The sequence below is a fragment of the Scyliorhinus canicula genome, chromosome 5 (genome assembly GCF_902713615.1).
Source record: "Scyliorhinus canicula chromosome 5, sScyCan1.1, whole genome shotgun sequence".
In the NCBI taxonomy this organism is placed as follows: Eukaryota; Metazoa; Chordata; class Chondrichthyes; order Carcharhiniformes; family Scyliorhinidae; genus Scyliorhinus; species Scyliorhinus canicula.
In genome coordinates this window covers 9,769,266-9,788,511 of record NC_052150.1, presented here as the reverse complement: position 1 = coordinate 9,788,511, position 19,246 = coordinate 9,769,266, and the positions used below count along the sequence as shown (strand labels likewise).

Below are 19,246 nucleotides of genomic sequence, written 5' to 3'. Positions count from 1 at the left end.
AAGCACTTGTAAATTAAATTGAACACATTAGGATTTGCATAGTTTGACTGTAAATAAAATAATTTTTCACTAAAGCTGATCCATCAACAACTTCAATTTCTATTGTTGCCTTCACATGATGGAAGCCAAGTACTTTTTAAAAAATAAATTTAGTGTACCCAATGCATATTTTTTTTCCAATTAAGGGGCAATTTAACGTGGCCAATCCACCTAGCCTGCACATCTTTGGGTTTTGGGGGTGAAACCCACGCAAACACGGGGAGAATGTGCAAACTCCACACGGACAGTGACCCAGAGCTGGGATCGAACCTGGGACCTCGGCGCCGTGAGGCATCAGGGCTAACCCACTGCGCCACCGTGTTGCCCGGAAGCCAAGTACTTAACAGTGAAAGACAAAATAGTAGATGGTGTGCAGGAGGGGAAAGAGGGAAAATAGAGGAATTCAGAGAGAAAACAAAGAGAAAAGTCAACGAGAAGGATTTTAAGCTTTTGAAGATTCTGATCATCAACCTGAAATGTTAACTCCGTATCTCTCTCCATAGATGCTGCTAACCAACTCAACATTTCCAGCATTTCCTGGGTTTTTTTCCCAATTTCCAGCAACCGCTGTACTTTACAATTTTAAGTTGTTCTTTTTAAAGACAGGGAGGCAGGTAGGCAGTGGGAATAGAAGTACCAAGGCAGAGATAACTAGGCATCTGGAGTAACAGTGTAGTGACTGAGCAAATAACTAATAAGGGAGCAATATCAGGGGAATGAAGGATACGTGTAATGATAACGATAGCATGAGACATCAAAGGAAGTGTGAAGGCATGGAGAAATTTCAAAAATAGGATGAAACTTTTGAATTGGCAAGAAAAGTCAGTGAAGCTTGGAGGTGGTAGGAGGGAGGATGTGATCTACAAGAAAATTCAGACAAGCCTGTTTTCTTTAAAAGGAATATACGTGATGAATCTTTACCATTAAATAGATTTTGTATTTCAGAGAGATCCTGGTTAGAGAAATACTTTGAAAATGCGCTGAGATTTGGACATCTTAAATCCAAAATCACCACAAATAGATTGCAAACTCACACGGCATTCAAACTGCATTGTAGTGTACCATTAAATATTATGCTTTATCCGGATTAGTATTTATGTGTTTGGCACAAGTGGAATATATTATGTCAGCGAAATAAAATTTAAGTTTCAATTACAGCACTGATCATAATTCTCAAATGACAAGCTATTAGATTAGCCCTCTTGCAGTCGTAATACATTTCCTACTAGTTTTCATAGCATATCCCATCTCTTTTTTTTAAATGACTTCTTCACATTAAAAAAAAACTGCACGTTTCTTTCTGGTAAGTTGTTCCAGGTTGAAAAGAAATAACAGCTTCTGGGAGTGCTTGCAGGATCAAAGTCTTTTTAAGGTGCTTAACAAAGCCATCAAAGTGTGCTCAGCTTCCTGAATCTATTCAGACTACCTTTATTGAACATTTTGGAGTCCAAATGCAAAACTGTGAACAACCTAAATGAAAACAAATCTTCAAGAAACAGCATCCTAAATTGCAAGTTCTGAAATACGCACTTTAATCTGCAAGAGTAGAGGATTGCAAAATTTGAACAGTACATTATTGCTTGCACACAATGGCCAGGATCCTTTGTTTCCACCAGCGGCCTGCATTGCCACGGGCAAGAAAGGAAGATTTAGAGAGACGTTGACTTTTAGCAGCTGTCCAAATTTTACTGTCCAGTCCATGCCTGCCCAAAAGGAAAATCTAAGAAACACGCAATGGTAAATGCTCCATAGTGTTTTTGGGGGGGGGGGGGTTAACATCTAGTAAATTCAATATAGAGTCAAGCTGAGCTCTAATACAGTTACATTCTTGGATACTAGTTTAACCATGTGCGACAATAAGTTTTTGCTCTGTTGTCTTAATTACCTGATAAATAAGCATAGCTTCCTTAAAAACCAGGTAGAGTAGCATTTTGTAATGCTTTTAACATTCAAAGCTTGTGTAACTTTTAACAAATCCAACCTAATTGCTGCATTCGTGTATTTAAACTGACGATTTTATTTTGCATTTCACATTTAATTTTATAACACTTGAAAAATCCCATCATAGCTCAAAATAGACCTCAACAGCACAATTCCAAACCGATACAATTTTAAATCCAAATTCTTCTTCTCACCTATAATGCCAAAAGAATACAGTGAAAGTTGTTTTCCAAGCAGGTCCATGCTTTTCTGTAGCGGTGTTTTCGGGGCCTCAAGAAGCAAACAAATTGGAAGTATAAGTAAATAATTTAAACTGTAGTGTATGATAACACTGCAGTCCAAGATAACTTAATTTTAAAACTGTTCCCTCCCCATTTACCTTTTCCATCTCAGATCCAACCACAGCACTTCCCAAAGTGACTGTGCATGGGAACATGACAAGGGTCTTTATCACGGAGCCTCTGCTATTCGGAAGAGGTGCAAAGAGAAGGTGAAGCACTTTTACTGAAAGGACATACATGATTAAGTGAACAGCCACCTTAAGACTTCTTGCACCTCTCCCAGCAGAAATACTTTGCTCGTTCTTCAGTCGGACTGTGTTCAAGAGGGGGATGGCTTAAATGTTTCCAAAATTTCCAAGTAACAGGTTTTTGGCCTCAAAACTAAGCCGGTCAGTTCACCCTAATGGAATCCTTAATAGCACATCACAGAATGGTGCACGGCCATTACATTAGCAACTTCACAAAATAGAACATAGAACATAAATAGCAGTCATTTCATATGAACATTAGCCTGTATATATTTGTTAAACTCTTGACAGATGCCATAACACTCTTGATGTAACAAAGATCTATCTGTTGAAATATGCCTGGATTGTAGGAACTTATCAACCTGAAGAAAATTAATACAGACTTTCAAAATAAAAATTCTCAACCAATAACCTTGAAGATACGTATTTACGAAACTATCATTCTCAACCTGTACCTTCACAAATTAGGTCCAATGCTGTCCGAATAGAAAAACTCAATGTTGTAATTTATAAACATTTATAATACCAAGTGCCTAATTTAAAAACTTACTTCTTCGGCTTGCATCATTTTAAAAACCTCTCCAAATTCAGAGTTTTCTCCTGTTCCAATCACAATTCCCTGCAAAACCACACAAATATTAGAAGTTATATGTAATTTATATGTAACTTTATATGTAATAATCTATTTCCGATGCAAATCAGTCTAGAGCATATATGAGGTATATATGCCATTACATTCAGGGAAATAATGGTGCAAATCAAACTGTAAGCTACACAATAATACGCAAAAGAATTCTGATTTAAAAATAATCAATATTTAACAAAAATACCTGATCAAATCATACCCCTTCATCTTCATGCTTAACAAAGTAGGATTATGAGCTATACTTGAAATTACCTTAGCTCTGCCACATCTAACCAATGTGCCCATGAAAGCGATATTGTTTCTGGATGTGAGGTCGCCATTTGTTGCTGCTGACTGTGGGGTTGTTGATTTTGAACATGGAGAGGTCTCTCCTGTGAGGCTTGACTCATCAATGGAAGTATCCACAACCTTAAGAAAAAAGAACATTAAAACATTAAGAAAACAAGATAATTCATGCTCCCAGAAAATATTCTCTCATCTTTCATTCACTAGTCTTGACAGTGTCGGCGCTGAATTTATTGCAAACAACTGAGCTTGTTTCTGTGCTTACCCAGTGTTCATACCCAGTGTTCTCACATGGACATTCCCGAAAAGAGGTCACAGTGATTTAAACAGGGTTCCCCCCCGCCCCCCCCCCCCCCATATGTCACTGTTGTTCAGTAGCCAGGTCTGGGGAGGGAGCGAACTTGAGAGCAGAAGACTTGGGTGGGAAAGTGACATGAAGAGAAGAGGGGGAAAGATTGTGTGCCTTCAACATAAGGTACGTACAGGTGATCATTAATATATATTTTAGGACTAAACTGAAGCCTTGCCCTTTCAGAACACACCTATGTGATTTTCAACCGGCTAAGATCATTTAGATTCTAATATTTTTATGTGGGCAGGCAGTGGCATTATGTTAATATGACTGGACTAGTCATCCAGAGGCCCGGGTTAACGCTCTGAGGAAATGGGTTCAAAGCCCGCCCACCACCGCAGCTGGTGGAGTTTAAATTCAATTATTACATCTGCAATTAAAAGCTAGCCTATTCCCATTGTTGATTGTCGTAAAAAAACTTCACTTTTGTTCCTCACGGTAGCATGGTGGTTAGCATCAATGCTTCACAGCTCCAGGGTCCCAGGTTCGATTCCCGGCTGGGTCACTGTCTGTGTGGAGTCTGCACGTCCTCCCCGTGTGTGCGTGGGTTTCCTCCGGGTGCTTCGGTTTCCTCCCACAGTCCAAAGATGTGCGGGTTAGGTGGATTGGCCATGCTAAAGTGCCTGTAGTGTAAGGTTAATGGAGGGATTGTTGGGTTACGGGTATACGGGTTACGTGGGTTTAAGTAGGGTGATCATTGCTCGGCACAACATCGAGGGCCGAAGGGCCTGTTCTGTGCTGTTCTATGTTCTCTATGTTCTATGTGACTCCAGACCCACTGCAATTAGTCAACTCTTAAATGTCCAAGGAAGCCACTCAGTTGTATCAACAAAGTTCAAAAGAAATGAAATTGGATGGGCCACCTGACATCAACCTAAGCACTGGAAACAACATCCTACCTTTGTTGACTCTCCAAATTCCAGCAAGGAGGATGGGGTGGCTGAATAGTCAAGCACAGCCTGACGTGATCAAACTCATGGAATCATACCTTACAATCTATGTCCCAGACAGTAAGAAGTCTTACAACACCAGGTTAAAGTCCAACAGGTTTGATTCAAACACGAGTTTTCGGAGCGCAGCTCCTTCCTCAGGTGAATGGCGAGGTATGTTCCAGAAACATTTATATAGACAAAGTCAGAGATGCTGGACAATGCTTGGAATACAGGCATTTGCAGGTAATCAAATCATTACAGATCCAGGGAGAGGGATAATCACAGGCTAAAGAGGTGTGAATTGTCTCAAGCCAGAACAGTTGGTCGGATTTTGCAAATCCACGCCAGATGGTGGGGGGTGGATGTAATGCGACATGAATCCAAGATCCCTGTTGAGGCTGCACTCATGCGTGCGGAACTTAGCTATAAGTTTTTGCTCGGCAATTCTGCGTTGTCGCGTGTCCTGAAGACCGCCTTGGAGAACGCTTACCCGGAGATCAGAGGCTGAATGCTCTTGACTGCTGAAGTGTTCCCCGACCGGAAGGGAACATTCCTGCCTGGTGATTGTCACACGATGCCCGTTCATTCGTTGTCGCAGTGTCTGCATGGTCTCGCCAATGTACCACGCTTCGGGACATCCTTTCCTGCAGCGCAAGAGGTAGACTACATTGGTCGAGTCGCACGAGTATGTGCCGCGTACCTGGTGGGTGGTGTTACCGCGTGTAATGGTGGTATCCAAGTCGATGATCTGGCATGTCTTGCAGAGATTGCCCTGGCAGGGTTGTGTGGTGTCGTGGTCGCTGTTCTGAAGGCTGGGTAATTTGCTGCAAACAATGGTTTGTTTGAGGTTGCGCAGTTGTTTGAAGGCCAGTAGTGGGGGTGTGTGGATGACCTTGGCAAGATGTTCATCTTCATTGATGATGTGTTGAAGGCTGCGAAGAAGATGTCATAGTTTCTCCGCCCCAGGAAAGTACTGGACGACGAAGGGTACTCTCTCAGTGGTGTCCCGTGTTTGTCTTCTGAGGAGGTCGGTGCGGTTTTTTGCTGTGGCGCGTTGGAACTGTCGATCGATGAGTCGAGCGCCATATCCCGTTCGTACGAGAGCATCTTTCAGCATCTGTAGGTGTCTGTTACGCTCCTCCTCGTCTGAGATGTCCCAGACATCACGATTCCTGGGTTATTTCCTGTCCCACCATACAGGCAGGAGGGATTTATGCTGGAAGTTCTCTACATCAACTCTGGACCCCATGAAGTTTCATGGCTCAGGACAAACATGGGCAAACAACCCTCAGAGTAACCTCTAGGTAGCACCAATACTAATCGAGCTGACTGAATCCTAAAGGACATAGCTGCTATACTGGGACTTCAGCAGGTGGTGAGGGAAAACCCTATTTGATCTCATCCGCATCAATCTACCTGTCGCAGATGCATCTGCACAACTCACAATCCTTGTGGAGTTGAAGTCCTGTCTTCAAATTCAGAATAGCCTCCATTATATTATGTGGAATAGCAAAATGGGATAGATCTCAAACAGATCTAGCAACTCAAAACTGTGCCTTAAGAGATGCTGTAGGCCGTCAGCACCAGCAGAGATGTATACACACCACAATCTGTAACCTCGTGGCCTGGTAATTCCCCATTAACATGAAGGTAGGGGATCAATTCTGGATCAATGAAGGGTGCAGGAGGGCATACCAGGAGCAGCAGGCATACCTAAAAATGAGCTGTTAACCTGGTAAGCTACAACAGAGGACTACTTGCATGCTAAACCACAAAAGCAACAAAATATATAGTTAAGCAATCCCGCAACCAACAGATCAAATCTAAGCTTTGCTGTCTTGCCACATCAAGTTCTGAATGCTGTGAAGACAATTACACAACTAACAGGAGAAGGCTGCACCAATATTCCTATCCTCAACAACAAGGGAGCCCAGCACATCAGCACAAAAGACAAGGTTGAAGCATTTGCAGCTATCTTCAGCCAGAAGCGCCAAGTGGATGATACATCTTGGTCTCCTCCTGAGGTCCACACTGTCACAGATGCCAGTCTTCAGCCAATTCAATTCACTCCACGTGATATCAAAAAACAGCTGGAGGCACTGGATACTGAAAAGGCTTTGGGCCATGACAATAACCCAGCAATAACACTGAAGATTCGCACTCCAGAATTAGCCACACCCCTAATCAAGCTGTTTCAGTGCAGCATCAACACAGGCATCTATCCAGCAAAGTGAAAAATGCCCCAGGTATGTCTGTCCACAAAAAGTAGGGCAAAACCAACCCGACCAATTACTGCCCCATCAGTCTATTCTCGATCATCAGCAAAATGATGGAAAGTGTTGTTGATAGTGTTATCAAACTGCATTTCTTCAGCAAAAACCAGCTCACTGACTCAGTTTGGGTTCTACCTGGGCCACTCAGTTCCCGGCCTTGTCACAGCCTTGGACCAAACATGGACAAAAGAGTTGAACTCAAGGGATGAGGTGAGTGGCTGATCTTGACATCAAGGTAGAAGCCCTGGAAAAACTGAAGTCAATGAGAATCAGGGGGGAACTTTCCAAGCCATACCTATGAGAAAGCAAAATGGTTGTGGTTGTTGAGGTCAATCTTCTCAAATCGGACCTCAAAGGTAGTGATCTCAGGATTACTACCGGTGTCACGTGCTAGTAAGAGTAGAAATGACAAGATATATAGGATGAATACATGGGTGAAGAGATGGTGTTAGGGGGAGGGTTAAAGATTCCTGGGGCATTAGGACTGGTTCTGGGGGAGGTGGGACCTGTACAAACTGGACAGGTTACACCTGGGCAGGACTGGAACTGATGTCCTAGGGGGGCTATGTGCTGGAGCGGTTGGGGAGGGTTTAAACTAAAATGCCAGGGGGGTGGGAAGCTTTGCAAGGAGTCAGAGAAAAAGGGAACAAGGACAAAAGGTAGAAAAGTGAATAAGAAAAGTGATAGGTAAAGAAACCAAGAACAAATTCAAACAGGGCAGTAGAGAAAAATATTGGGAGCAAGACAAGCATTGTGAAAAAGCCAAACTTAAAGGTTCTGTGCCTTAATGCACGGAGCATTTGCAATAAAGTGGAAGAACTAGTCGCGCTGATAGATATAAATGGGTATGATGGAATTGGGATTACGGAGACATGGCTGCAGGGTGAACAGGAATGGGAACTGAATGTCCCAGGGTTCTTAGTATTTAGGAAGGACAGGCATAAAGACAAGGTGGTGGCGTGGCACTACTGGTTATAGAGGAAATTAACAATAGTGAGAAAGGATATTATCTCTGACAATGTGGAATCTATATGGGTAGAGTTGAGAAATACCATGGGACAAAAAACGTTAGTGGGTGTCATATATAGACCTCCAAACTGCACTGGTGAGGTTGGGAATGACATTAAACAAAAAATCAGTGATGCATGTAATAAGGGAATATTGGTGATCATGGGTGATTTTAATCTTCACATAGATTGGGTAAATCAAATTAGCCACAATGCCATAGAGGATGAATTCCTGGAGTGTATATGGGATGGTTTTCTTGACCAATGTGTGGAGGAACCAACTAGAGAGCAGGTCATCTTAGACTGGGTACTGTGTAATGAGAAGGGAATTATTGCAAATCTGGCTGTACGAGACCCCTTGGGGGTGAGCGACCATAACACGACAGAATTTTTTATCAAGATGGAGTGTGAAGTAGTTGATTCGGAGACTAGGATGCTGAATCTTAATAAATGGAACTATGAGGATATGAGGCATGAGCTGGCCTTGATAGATTGGGGAGAGTTACTTAAAGGGATGACAGTGGATAGACAATGGCAAACATTCAAGGAACACATGGAGGAACTACAGCAACTGTTCATTCCTGTCTGGCACAAAAGCAAAGGGGCTAAGAGGGCCAATCCATAGCTTACAAAGGAAATTAGAAATAGTATCCTATCGAAGGAAGAAGCATACAGATTGGCCAAGAAAAATAATAGGTCTGAGGATTGGGGGCAGTTTAGAATTCAGCAATGAAGGACGAAGGGATTGATTAAGATGGGGAAAGTACAGTACAAAAGGAAGCTTGCAGGGAACATAAAGGCTGACACTAAGAGTTTCTGCAGATATGTGAAGAGAAAGAGATTGGTAAAGAGAAATGTAGGCCCCCTACAGACAGAAACAGGGGAATGCATAATTAGGGACAAAGAAACGGCTGAGCAATTAAATACATACTTTGGTTCTGTCTTCACAAATGAGGACACAAATCAGATCCCAGAAATGTTGGAGAATGAAAGGTTTAGTGAGAGGGAAGAACTGAGGGAGATCAACATTAGTAGAGAAATGGTGCTGGAAAAACTGATGAGATTGAGGTGGATAAATTCCCCAGGGCCTGAGAATCTGCATCCCAGAGTGCTTAAGGAGGTGGCTCTGGAAATAGTGGATGCATTGGTGGTCATCTTCCAGGATTCCAAAGACTCCTGAACTGTCCCTGCAGATTGGAGGGTAGCTAATGTCACTCGAATATTCAAAAAGGGAGGTAGAGAGAAAGCAGGGAATTATAGACCAGTAAGCCTAACATCGGTAGTGGGGAAAATGCTCGAATCCATTATCAAGGACTTTATAGTGGAACATTTAGAAAGCAGTGGCAGAATCTATCAGAGTCAGCATGGATTTATGAAGGGAAAATCATGCTTGACAAATCTGTTGGAATTCTTTGAAGAGGTAACCAGTACAGTTGACAAGGGGGAGCCAGTCGATGTGGTATATTTGGACTTTCAGAAGGCGTTTGACAAAGTCCTGCATAAGAGATTATTATGCAAAATTAAAGCCCATGGGATTGGGGAGAAATGTATTAAGGTGGATAGAAAACTGGTTGGCAGAGAGGAAACAAAAGAATAGGGATTAATGGGTCCTTTTCAAATTGGCAGGCAGTAACCAGCGGGGTACCACAGGGATCGATGTTGGGACCCCAGCTATTCACAATAAATATTAATGATTTGGATGAGGGAACAAAATGTAAATCTCAAAGTTTGCAGGTGATACCAAATTAGGTGGGAGGGTGAATTTTGACGAGGATGCAGGGATCCTACAGCAAGATATGGACAGGTTGGGCGAGTGGGCAAACCAATGGCAGATGCAGTATCATTTGGATAAGTGTGAGGTTATTCAGTTTGGAAGCAAAAACAGGGGAGGCAGATTACTACCTGAATGGTTGTAAATTGGGAGAGGGGCGTGTGCAGCGGGACCCTGGTGTCCATGTGCACCATTCGCTGAAGGTAAGCATGCAGGTGCAGCAAGCTGTAAAGAAGGCTAATGGTATGTTGGCCTTCATTGCAAGAGGTTTTGAGTATAGAAGTAGGAATGTGTTGCTGCAATTGTACAGTGCCTTGGTGAGGCCACACCTGGAGTATTGTGTGCAGTTTTGGTCTCCTTCTCGGAGGAAGGATGTTCTTGCTCTCGAGGGAGTGCAGCGAAGGCTTACCAGACTGATTCCAGGGATGGTGGGACTGTCATATGAAGTGAGATTGACTAGGTTGGGATTGTTCTTGCTGGAGTTCAGAAGAATGAGGGGGGATCTCAGAGACTTCTAAAATTCTAACAGGACTAGACAGGGTAGATGCAGGGAAGATGTTACCAATGATAGGTGTGTCCAGATCCAAGGGTCACAGCCTGAGGATTCAGGGTAAACCATTTCAGACAGAGATAAGGAGACACTTCTTCACACAAAGAGTGGTGAGCCTGTGGAATTCATTACCAAAGGAAGTAGTTGATGCTAAAACTTTGAATATATTCAAGAGGTGGCTGGCTATAGCACTTGGGGATTAAGGGATCAAAGGCTATGGGGAGAAAGCAGGATTAGGCTATTGAGTTGGATGATCAGCCATGATCGTGATGAATGGCGGAGCAGGCTCGAAGGGCCAAAAGGCCTCCTCCTGCTCCTATCTTCTATATATCTATGTATCTCAGTCCCAAAACATCGCTGCAATTATTCTTCAGGGTTATGTCCTGGGCCAAACTATCTTCAGCTGTTTCATCAATGAGCTTCCCTTCATCATGAGGACAGAAGTAGGGATATTTGCGGATGATTGCACAATGTTCAGCACCATTCGTGACTCCTCAGATACTGAAGCAGTCCACGTTCATATGTAGCAAATCCCACACAATATTCTGGCTTCAGGCATAGGATGATAATTCACCACACAAGTGTCAGCAATGCCCATGTTTAACAAGAGGGAATCTAACCATCTGCTCTTGACATTCAAAGGCATTACCATTTTTTTTTTTTTTAATTTAGATTACCCAATTATTTTTTCCAATTAAGGGGCAATTTAGTGTGGCCAATCCACCTGCTCTGCACATTTTTGGGTTGTGGGGGTGAAACCCACGCAGACACGGGGAGAATGTGCAAACTCCACACGGACAGTGACCCAGAGCCGGGATCGAACCTGGGACCTCAGCGCCGTGAGGCGGTTGTGCTAACCACTAGGCCACCGTGCTGCCCTTCAAAGGCATTACCATAACTGAATCCCTACTACCAACATCCTGTGGCGTTACCATTGACAGAAACGGACTTGCGATATAAATACTGTAGCGGGTAAGAGACTAGGAGTCCTGTGGAAAGCAACTTGCCTCCAGTGCAGTGGTCAATCCTACCAATACTATCATGGACAGATGCACCTATGACAGGTAGATTGGTACGGATGAGGTCAGTACGTTTCTCCATGTTGGTTCCTTCACACAAAGGATGGTTTGAATAGTTCTATTGATATTTATTATTGCAAACTCAGCTGTTTAAATTCTGCATTTAGCTATTAAATCTAACCTGGCCAATTATTGCCCCATCAGGCAACTCTTGATCTTCAGTAAAATGATGAAAGGAATCATCACCAGTGCTATCAAGTGGCACTTGCTTATCAATAAACTCTGTGCTGATGCTTGGGTTTGTGTTCCAACAGGGCCACTTAGTCCCTGACCTCATTGGAGCCTTTTTTTTCCAATAAACATTTTATTAAGGTATTTTTGGTATTGTAACAACAAAATAAACAATGTATATGAAACTATAAACATAGTGCAAAAGCCGTCTCCCTTCCTTACAGGTCTCACCTTTATTAACCCCCTACTCTAAGCTAAACTAACCCCGCCTCCTTCTGCTGACGATTAATTTTCCGCGAAGAAGTCGACGAACGGTTGCCACCTCCGGGCGAACGCTAACAGTGACCCTCTCAAAGCGAACTTGATTTTCTCCAAACAGAGAAAGCTAGCCATGTCCAATAGCCAGGTCTCTGACTTCGGGGGCTTTGAGTCCCTCCAAGCTAATAGTATCCGTCTCCGGGCTACCAGGGAAGCAAAGGCCAGAACGTCTGCCTCTTTCTCCTCCTGGATTCCCGGGTCTTCCGACACACAAAAATCGCCACCTTTGGACTCAGTGCCACCCATGTTTTTACCACCGTGGACATGACATCTGCAAACCCCTACCAGAATCCCCTAAGCTTTGGACATGCACAGAACATGCGGACATGGTCCGCTGGTCCTCCCACACATTTTGCACACCTGTCATCCACCCCAAAGAATCTGCTCATCCGGGACACTGTCATGTGAACCCGTTGAACGACTTTTAATTGTATCAGGCTGAGCCTGGCACATGTTGCGGACGCGTTGACTCTACCCAACGTGTCCGGCCACAGACCATCCTCTATCTCTCCTCCCAGCTCCACCTCCCACTTGCTCTTCAGCTCCTCGGTCTGCGTCTCCTCTGACCCCATAAGTTCCTTGTAAATATGTCAGAGACGCTCCCCTGTCCTACCCACCCTCTGGAAACTACCCTGTCCTGAATTCCCCTTAGCGGTAGGAGCGGGAAGGTTGACACCTGTTTAAGTAAGAAGTCCCGCACCTGCAGATATCTGAATTTGTTTCCCCATGCCAACCCAAACTTCTCCTCCAGCGCCCTCACTCGGAAAGCTCCTCTCTATAAACATATCCCCCATCCTCTCAATCCCTGCTCTCCGCCATATCCAGAAACCCCATCCATACTTCCCGGGGCAAACCGTGATTATTACAGATTGGGGACCAGACCGATGCTCCCACATGTCTCCTCCATTGCCCCCAGAATCTCAGGGCCGCCACCACCACGGGGCTGGTGGAGAACCGTGCCGGCGGGAACGGCAGAGGTGCAGTTACCAACGCCCCCAGACTGGTGCCCTTGCATGAAGCCGCCTCCATACGTTCCCATGACGACCCCTCCCCCACCGCCCACTTCCTGATCATGGCTATATTTGCCGCCCAGTAATAGTTGCTAAAATTTGGCAATGCCAGCCCGCCCTCTCCCCGACTCCGCTCAAGCATTACCTTCCTTACTCACGGGGTCTTTCCCGCCCAAACAAAGCCAGTGATCACTTTGTTGACCCGTTTAAAAAAGGACCGCGGAATAAATATGGAGAGACACTGAAATATAAACAGGAATCTCGGGAGGACCGTCACCTTCAACGTCTGCACCCTTCCAGCCAGTGACAACAGAAGTGCGTCCCACCTCCGAAAATCGTCCATCATTTGGTCTACTAGTTGGGCCAGATTTAATTTATGCAGCCGGTCCCATTCCCGCGCCACATGAATGCCGAGGTACCTAAAGCTTCCCCCTACTAATCTAAATGGCAGCTCCCCAATCGCTTCTCCTGTCCCCTCGCCTGGACCGCAAACATCTAATTTTTCCCCATATTTAGCTTATACCCCCGAAAACTGGCCAAATTCCCCTAGAATCCTCATGATTTCTTTCATCCCCTCTATTGGGTCCGATACTTACAGAAGCAGGTCGTCTGCATAGTGAGACTCTGTGCTCCAACCCCCTGGACCAGCCCTTTGAGGCTCTCAGAGCAATTGCCAACGTCTCAATAGCTAGCGCAAACAACAGTGGGGAGAGGGGGCATCCCTGTCTCGTCCCCCGGTGCAGTCTAAAATAGTCCGATGTTGTCCTATTCATCCGTACGCTTGGCACAGGAGCCTGATACAGAAACCTGACCCAGTCAATAAAGCCCCACCCAAATCCGAACCGCCCCAGTACCTCCCACAGATAATCCCATTCTACCCGACCAAACGCCTATTCTGCATCCATTGCGATCACTACCTCCACCTCCCTACCTTCCGGGGGCATCATGATCACGTTTAACAACCTTCTTACATTGGCCACCAACTGCCTACCCTTAACAAATCCCGTCTGGTCCTGCCCAATAACGTCTGGAACACAATCCTCAATCCTGGCATCCACACTCAACAGGGATATCGGCCTGTAGGACCCACACAGTTTCGGGTTCTTGTCCCGCTTCAGAATCAGCGAAATCGTGGCCTGAGACATCGTCAGGGGCAGCACCCCTCTTTCCCTTGCCTCATTTAACATCCTCATCAATACCAGCCCCATTATCCCAGAGAACTTTTCATAAAACTCCACTGGGTACCCGTCCGGCCCCGGGGCTTTACCCGACTGCATGGCCTTCAGACCCTCCACTATCTTTTCCAACCTGATCGGGGGCCCCCAGCCCTTCTACCAGCTCCCCGTTCACCTTTGGGAAATTCAGCTCCCCCCCCCCCCCCCCAAGAAGTGCCTCATCCCCTCCAGCCCCGTAGGGGGTTTCGACCTGTACAGCCGACTGTAGAAATCCCGAAACGCCATCCCTGCTGAATCTCCAACCAGGTTCCCATCTCCGTCATTTACTTTCCCTATCTCCCTGGTTGCCTCCCTCTTTCTGAGCTGCTGTGCAAGCATTCTGCTGGCCTTCTCTCCATGCTCATAGATCGCCCACTTCGCCTTTCGCAGCTGCTCCACCACCCTCCGTGTGGTTAACAAGCCGAACTCCGCCTGTAGCCTCCACCATTCCCTTAAAAGCCTTGCCTCTGGGGTCTCTGCATATCTCCTATCGATCTGTAGTATCTCCTTTACCAGTCGGTCCATTTCTGCCCTGTCCACCTTCTCCCTATGGGCCCGTTTCGAGATCCGATCCCCTCTGACCACTGCCTTCAGTGCTTCCCAGACCACTCAGCCGCTCGCACACCCCTTTGTCAGCCAAAAGTCCTACATCTAACCTACAGTGCGGGCGCTGGTTACTGTCTTTACTAACCTGCAGGTCAACCCAATGCGGAGCATGGTCTGAGATTGTGATCGCCGAGTACCCTGTGTCCACCACCCCTGCCAGTAAGGCCCTGCTCAAAATAAAGAAATCAACCCGGGAATACACTTTATGCACGCGTGAGTAGAAAGAGAACTCCTTCACCCTCAGCTGCCCAAATCTCCATGGATCCACCCCTCTCCCCATCTGCTCCATTAACCTTTTTAGTTCCTTTGCCAATGCTGGCCAATGACCGGTCCAAGCCAGGGTCAATAACTGTGTTGAAGTCCCCTCCCGTGACCAACCTGTGCGAGTCCTGGTATCTTCCCCAGCATCCTCTTTATAAACTCCGCATCATCCAATTTGGCGCATACACATTTAATAATACCAGCTGCAGCCCCTCCAGTTTTCCCACTGACCATAATGTACCGAACTCCTACATCTGAGACTATTCAACCCACCTCAAGCACCACCCGCTTATTGATCAGGATCGCAACCCCTCTAGTCTTTGAGTCTAGTCCCAAGTGAAAGACCTGACTGACCCGGCTTTTCCTCAATCTAATCTGGTCAGTTACTCTAATGTGCGTCTTCTGCAACATTACCACGTCCGCTTTCAGTCCCCGAAGATGTGCGAACACACATGCCCTCTTGACCGGCCCATTTAACGCTCGAACATTCCAGGTGATCGGCCTAGTTGGGGGGGATTCATCCTGGCGCCGGATAGTCTCCCACCTATTGTTCCCACCCCACCCTCCCCCATACAAACGTACTCCAACATCAAACAATCTCCACACAATTGCCCAACAGAAAACACCAAGATCTAAACAAGCACACCTCCATCCCCCAACAGTGCAAATGAAAACCTTAACTCACTCAGCTCTACCGCTGGTCCCAAATCAATGCAAAAGGCATTACAAACAGCTTCCACAAAATGAAAATGAGCAACTTTTTTGGTAAAGAACAGGAAAAAAAACATGAATGTTGCAGCAAAGTTCAAAAGTTCTCAGTCCACCACCAGTCCTTTCCTTTTCGCAAAGTCCAGCGCTTCCTCAGGCGACCCGAAATAGAAGTGCTGTTCCTCGTGCGTAACCCAGAGGTGGGCCAGATACAACAGTCCGAACTTCACCTTTTTCTTAAAAAGGATCAACTTAATCTGGTTGACGCCTGCTCTTCTCCACACTCATGTCTTGGTAAACCCGCAGGATACTGTTGTCCCACTTACAGCTCCGTGTCTGCTTGGCCCACTGTAGAATGTGCTCCTTATCCAAGTACCTGTGGAATCTCACCACCACTGTCCTCGGGGGGGTCTCCCATTTGCGGCTTCCTCACGAGTGCTCTGTGAGCCCTGTCCATCTCCAAGGGCTGGGAGAATGCCCCATCCCCCAGCAACTTCTCAAACATGTCTGCGATGTATGCCCCAGCGTCCGCTCCTTCGGACCCCTTCGGGAGCCCAACGATTCTCAAGTTCTGCGAGGCGGGACCTATTCTCTAGATCCTCCACCTTCTCCAGGAGCTGCTTCTGCTGGTCTCGCAGCATCCCCACCTCCAACTCCATCGCAGTTTGATGTTCCTCCTGCTCAGCCAGCGCCTTCTCTACCTTCTGGATCACCCAATCTTGGGCGTCCAATCGAAGCTCCAGCCGCTTAATTGACTCTTTAATCGGGTCCAAGCAGTCCAGTTTCTGCATAGCAAAGCCTTCCTGAATAACTTGCATCAGCTGCTCCATTGACCGCTGGGTCGACAAACCAGAGGTCGGGTCCTCCACCATGCTGTCTCCCGCTGCAGCTTTAGCCCAAGTCTTCTCTGTCTTTCTGTTTCTGCCTTTACGAGCACTTCTACTCCTTCTCTCCATGCCCCGATGTGGGAATTCAGTACAAAATTGCCTCTGTCATCAGTTTTACAATTCAAGTCAGATAGAAATTCGGGGGTAAAGGTCCAAAAGTCCGGCCAGAGCGGGAGCCACCAAATGTGCGACTTACTCCTTCATAGCCGCCACCGGAAGTACCTCATTACAGCATTGGTTCAAACATGGACAAAAGCACTGAATGCCAGAGGTGAGGTGAGTGACTGCCCTTGACATCAAGGCAGCATTTGACCGAGTATGGCATCAAGGAGCCCCAGCTAAACTGGAGTCAATGGGAATCAGGGGGAAAACTCTCCGCCGGTTGGAGTCATACCTGGCAGAAAAGAAGATGATTGCGGTGGTTGGAGGTCAATCATCTCAACTCCAGGACTTCACTGCAGGAGTTCCTCAGGGTAGTGTTCCAGGTCCAACCATCTTTAGCTGCTTCATCAATTACCTACCTTCCATCATAAGATCCAAAGTGGGGATGCTTGTAGATGACTGCACAATGTTCAGCACCATTCAAGACTCCTCACATAATGAAGCAGTCCATGTCCAAATACAGCAAGACCTGGACAATATCCAGGCTTGGGCTGACAAGTGGCAAGTTACATTCGCGCTACACAAGTATCAGGCAATGACTATCTCCTGAAAGAGAGGATCAAACCGCCATCCCTTGATATTCAATGGCATTACCATCGCTGACTCCCCCACAATCAATATCCTGCAGCGGTTACCACTGATCAGAAACTGAACTGGACTAGCCACAATAATGCTGTGGTGACCTGGACAGGTCAAAGGCTAGGAATCCTACGGCGAGTAACTTACCTCCTGACCCCCCAAAGCCTATCAACCATCTACAAGGCACAAGTCAGGTGTGTAATGGAACACTCTCCACTTGGCTGGATGAGCGCAGCTCCAAAAACACTCACAAAGCTCAACACCATCCACGACAAAACAGCCCCGCTTGATTGCTCCTCCTTTCACAAACGTTCAAACCCTCCATCACCGACGAACAGTGGCAGCCTTGTGTACCTTCTACAAGATGCACTGCAGTAACTCACCAAGGTTCCTTAACAGCATCTTCCAAAACCACGACCACTACCATCTAGAAGAAAAAGAGCAGCAGATACCTGGGAACCCCACCACCTGGAGGTTCCCCTCCACATCACTCACCACCCTGACTTGGAAATATATTGTCATTCCTTTGTCACTGGGACAAAATTCTGGAACTCCCTCCCTAACCGTCCTGAAGGACTGCAGCAGTTCAAGATAACTCACCACCACCTTCTGAAGAGAAACTAGGGATGGGCAATAAATGCTGGCCTAACAAGTGACGCCCACATCCCGTAAATTTATTTCAAAATAAATACATAAATAAATAAATAATAACCACGCTCCTTGTTCATTCAATGGCATTACCACTGCTGAATCCCCTGATCTCAATATCTTGTTAGTTACCACTGACCAGAAACCGAATTGGACAAGCCATATAAATATCTTTTTCACAGGGTAGAGGAGTCAATTGCTAGGGGGCATAGGTTTAAGGTGCGAGGAGCAAGGTTTAGAGGAGATATACGGGGTAAGTTTTTTTTACACAGAGGGCAGTGAGTGCCTGGAGGAGGCGGTGGAAGCAGGGACGATAGTGACGTTTAAGGGGCATCTTGATAAATACATGAATAGGATGGGAATAGAGGGATATGGACCCCGGAAGTGTAGAAGAGTTTACTTTAGACGGGCAGCATGGTCGGCGCAGACTTGGAGGGCCGAAGGGCCTGTTCCTTTTCTTTGTTCTACTGTGGCTACAAGATGATCAGGTCAGAAGCTGGGAATTCTGTGCCAAGTAATTCGCATCCTGACTCCCAAAGCCTGACCTATCGCTACAAGGCACAATAATAATCTTTATTAATGTCACAAGTGGGCTTACATTAACACTGCAACAAAGTTACTGTGAGAAGCCCCTAGTCGCCACATTCTGGCGCCTGCTCGGTACACTGAGGGAGAATTCAAAATGTCCAATTCACCTAACAAGCACGTCTTTCTGGACATGGGAGGAAACCCACGCAGACACATGAAGAACGTGCAGACTCCGCACTGACAGAGACCGAAGCCGGGAATCATCCCTGGCACTGTGAAGTAACAGTGCTAACCACTGTGCAAGTCAAGTGTGTGATGGAATATTCTCCACTTCCTGGTTGAGTGCAGCTCTAACAACACTTGAAACTTAAAAGCATCCAGGACAAAGCAGCCCATTTGATTAGCACCCTATCTACCACCTCCAACATTCACTCCCTCCACCACCAACACACAGTAACAGCAGTATGTGCTATCTACAATATGATGGAAGACTTCTTACTGTGCCCACCCCAGTCCAACGCCAGCATCTCCAAATCATCTACAATATACATCACCTAGGCTCCTCCAGCGACCTCCACTACCGAGAAGGGCATGGTCAGCAAATACATGGGTACACAACACCTGCAAGTTCCCCACCCAAGTCACACACCATCCTAACTTGGAACTATATCACCGTTGCTTTGCTGTCATTGGGTCAAAAACCCTGGAACTCCTGAGCAGCATTGTAGGAGCTCCTACAACATAAGGACT

General features: G+C 46.0%; 1 protein-coding gene across 3 annotated transcripts in view; it reads right to left on the bottom strand.

Moving 5' to 3' along the window:
• The window catches only part of atp2c1 (ATPase secretory pathway Ca2+ transporting 1), a 132,838-nt gene that overhangs the window by 44,379 nt on the left and 69,213 nt on the right, over nt 1–19,246 (bottom strand). For all 3 annotated transcript variants that reach the window (XR_005460603.1, XM_038796557.1, XM_038796558.1), the window contains exons 8-10: nt 3,408–3,563; nt 3,060–3,128; nt 2,175–2,250 (exon numbers count right to left, since the gene is read on the bottom strand). Coding sequence is in view for 2 of the 3 variants with exons in the window: in XM_038796557.1 (XP_038652485.1) it covers nt 2,175–2,250; nt 3,060–3,128; nt 3,408–3,563 (301 nt within the window). In the remaining variant the exon portion in view is untranslated. The remainder of the gene's footprint in view (nt 1–2,174; nt 2,251–3,059; nt 3,129–3,407; nt 3,564–19,246) is intronic.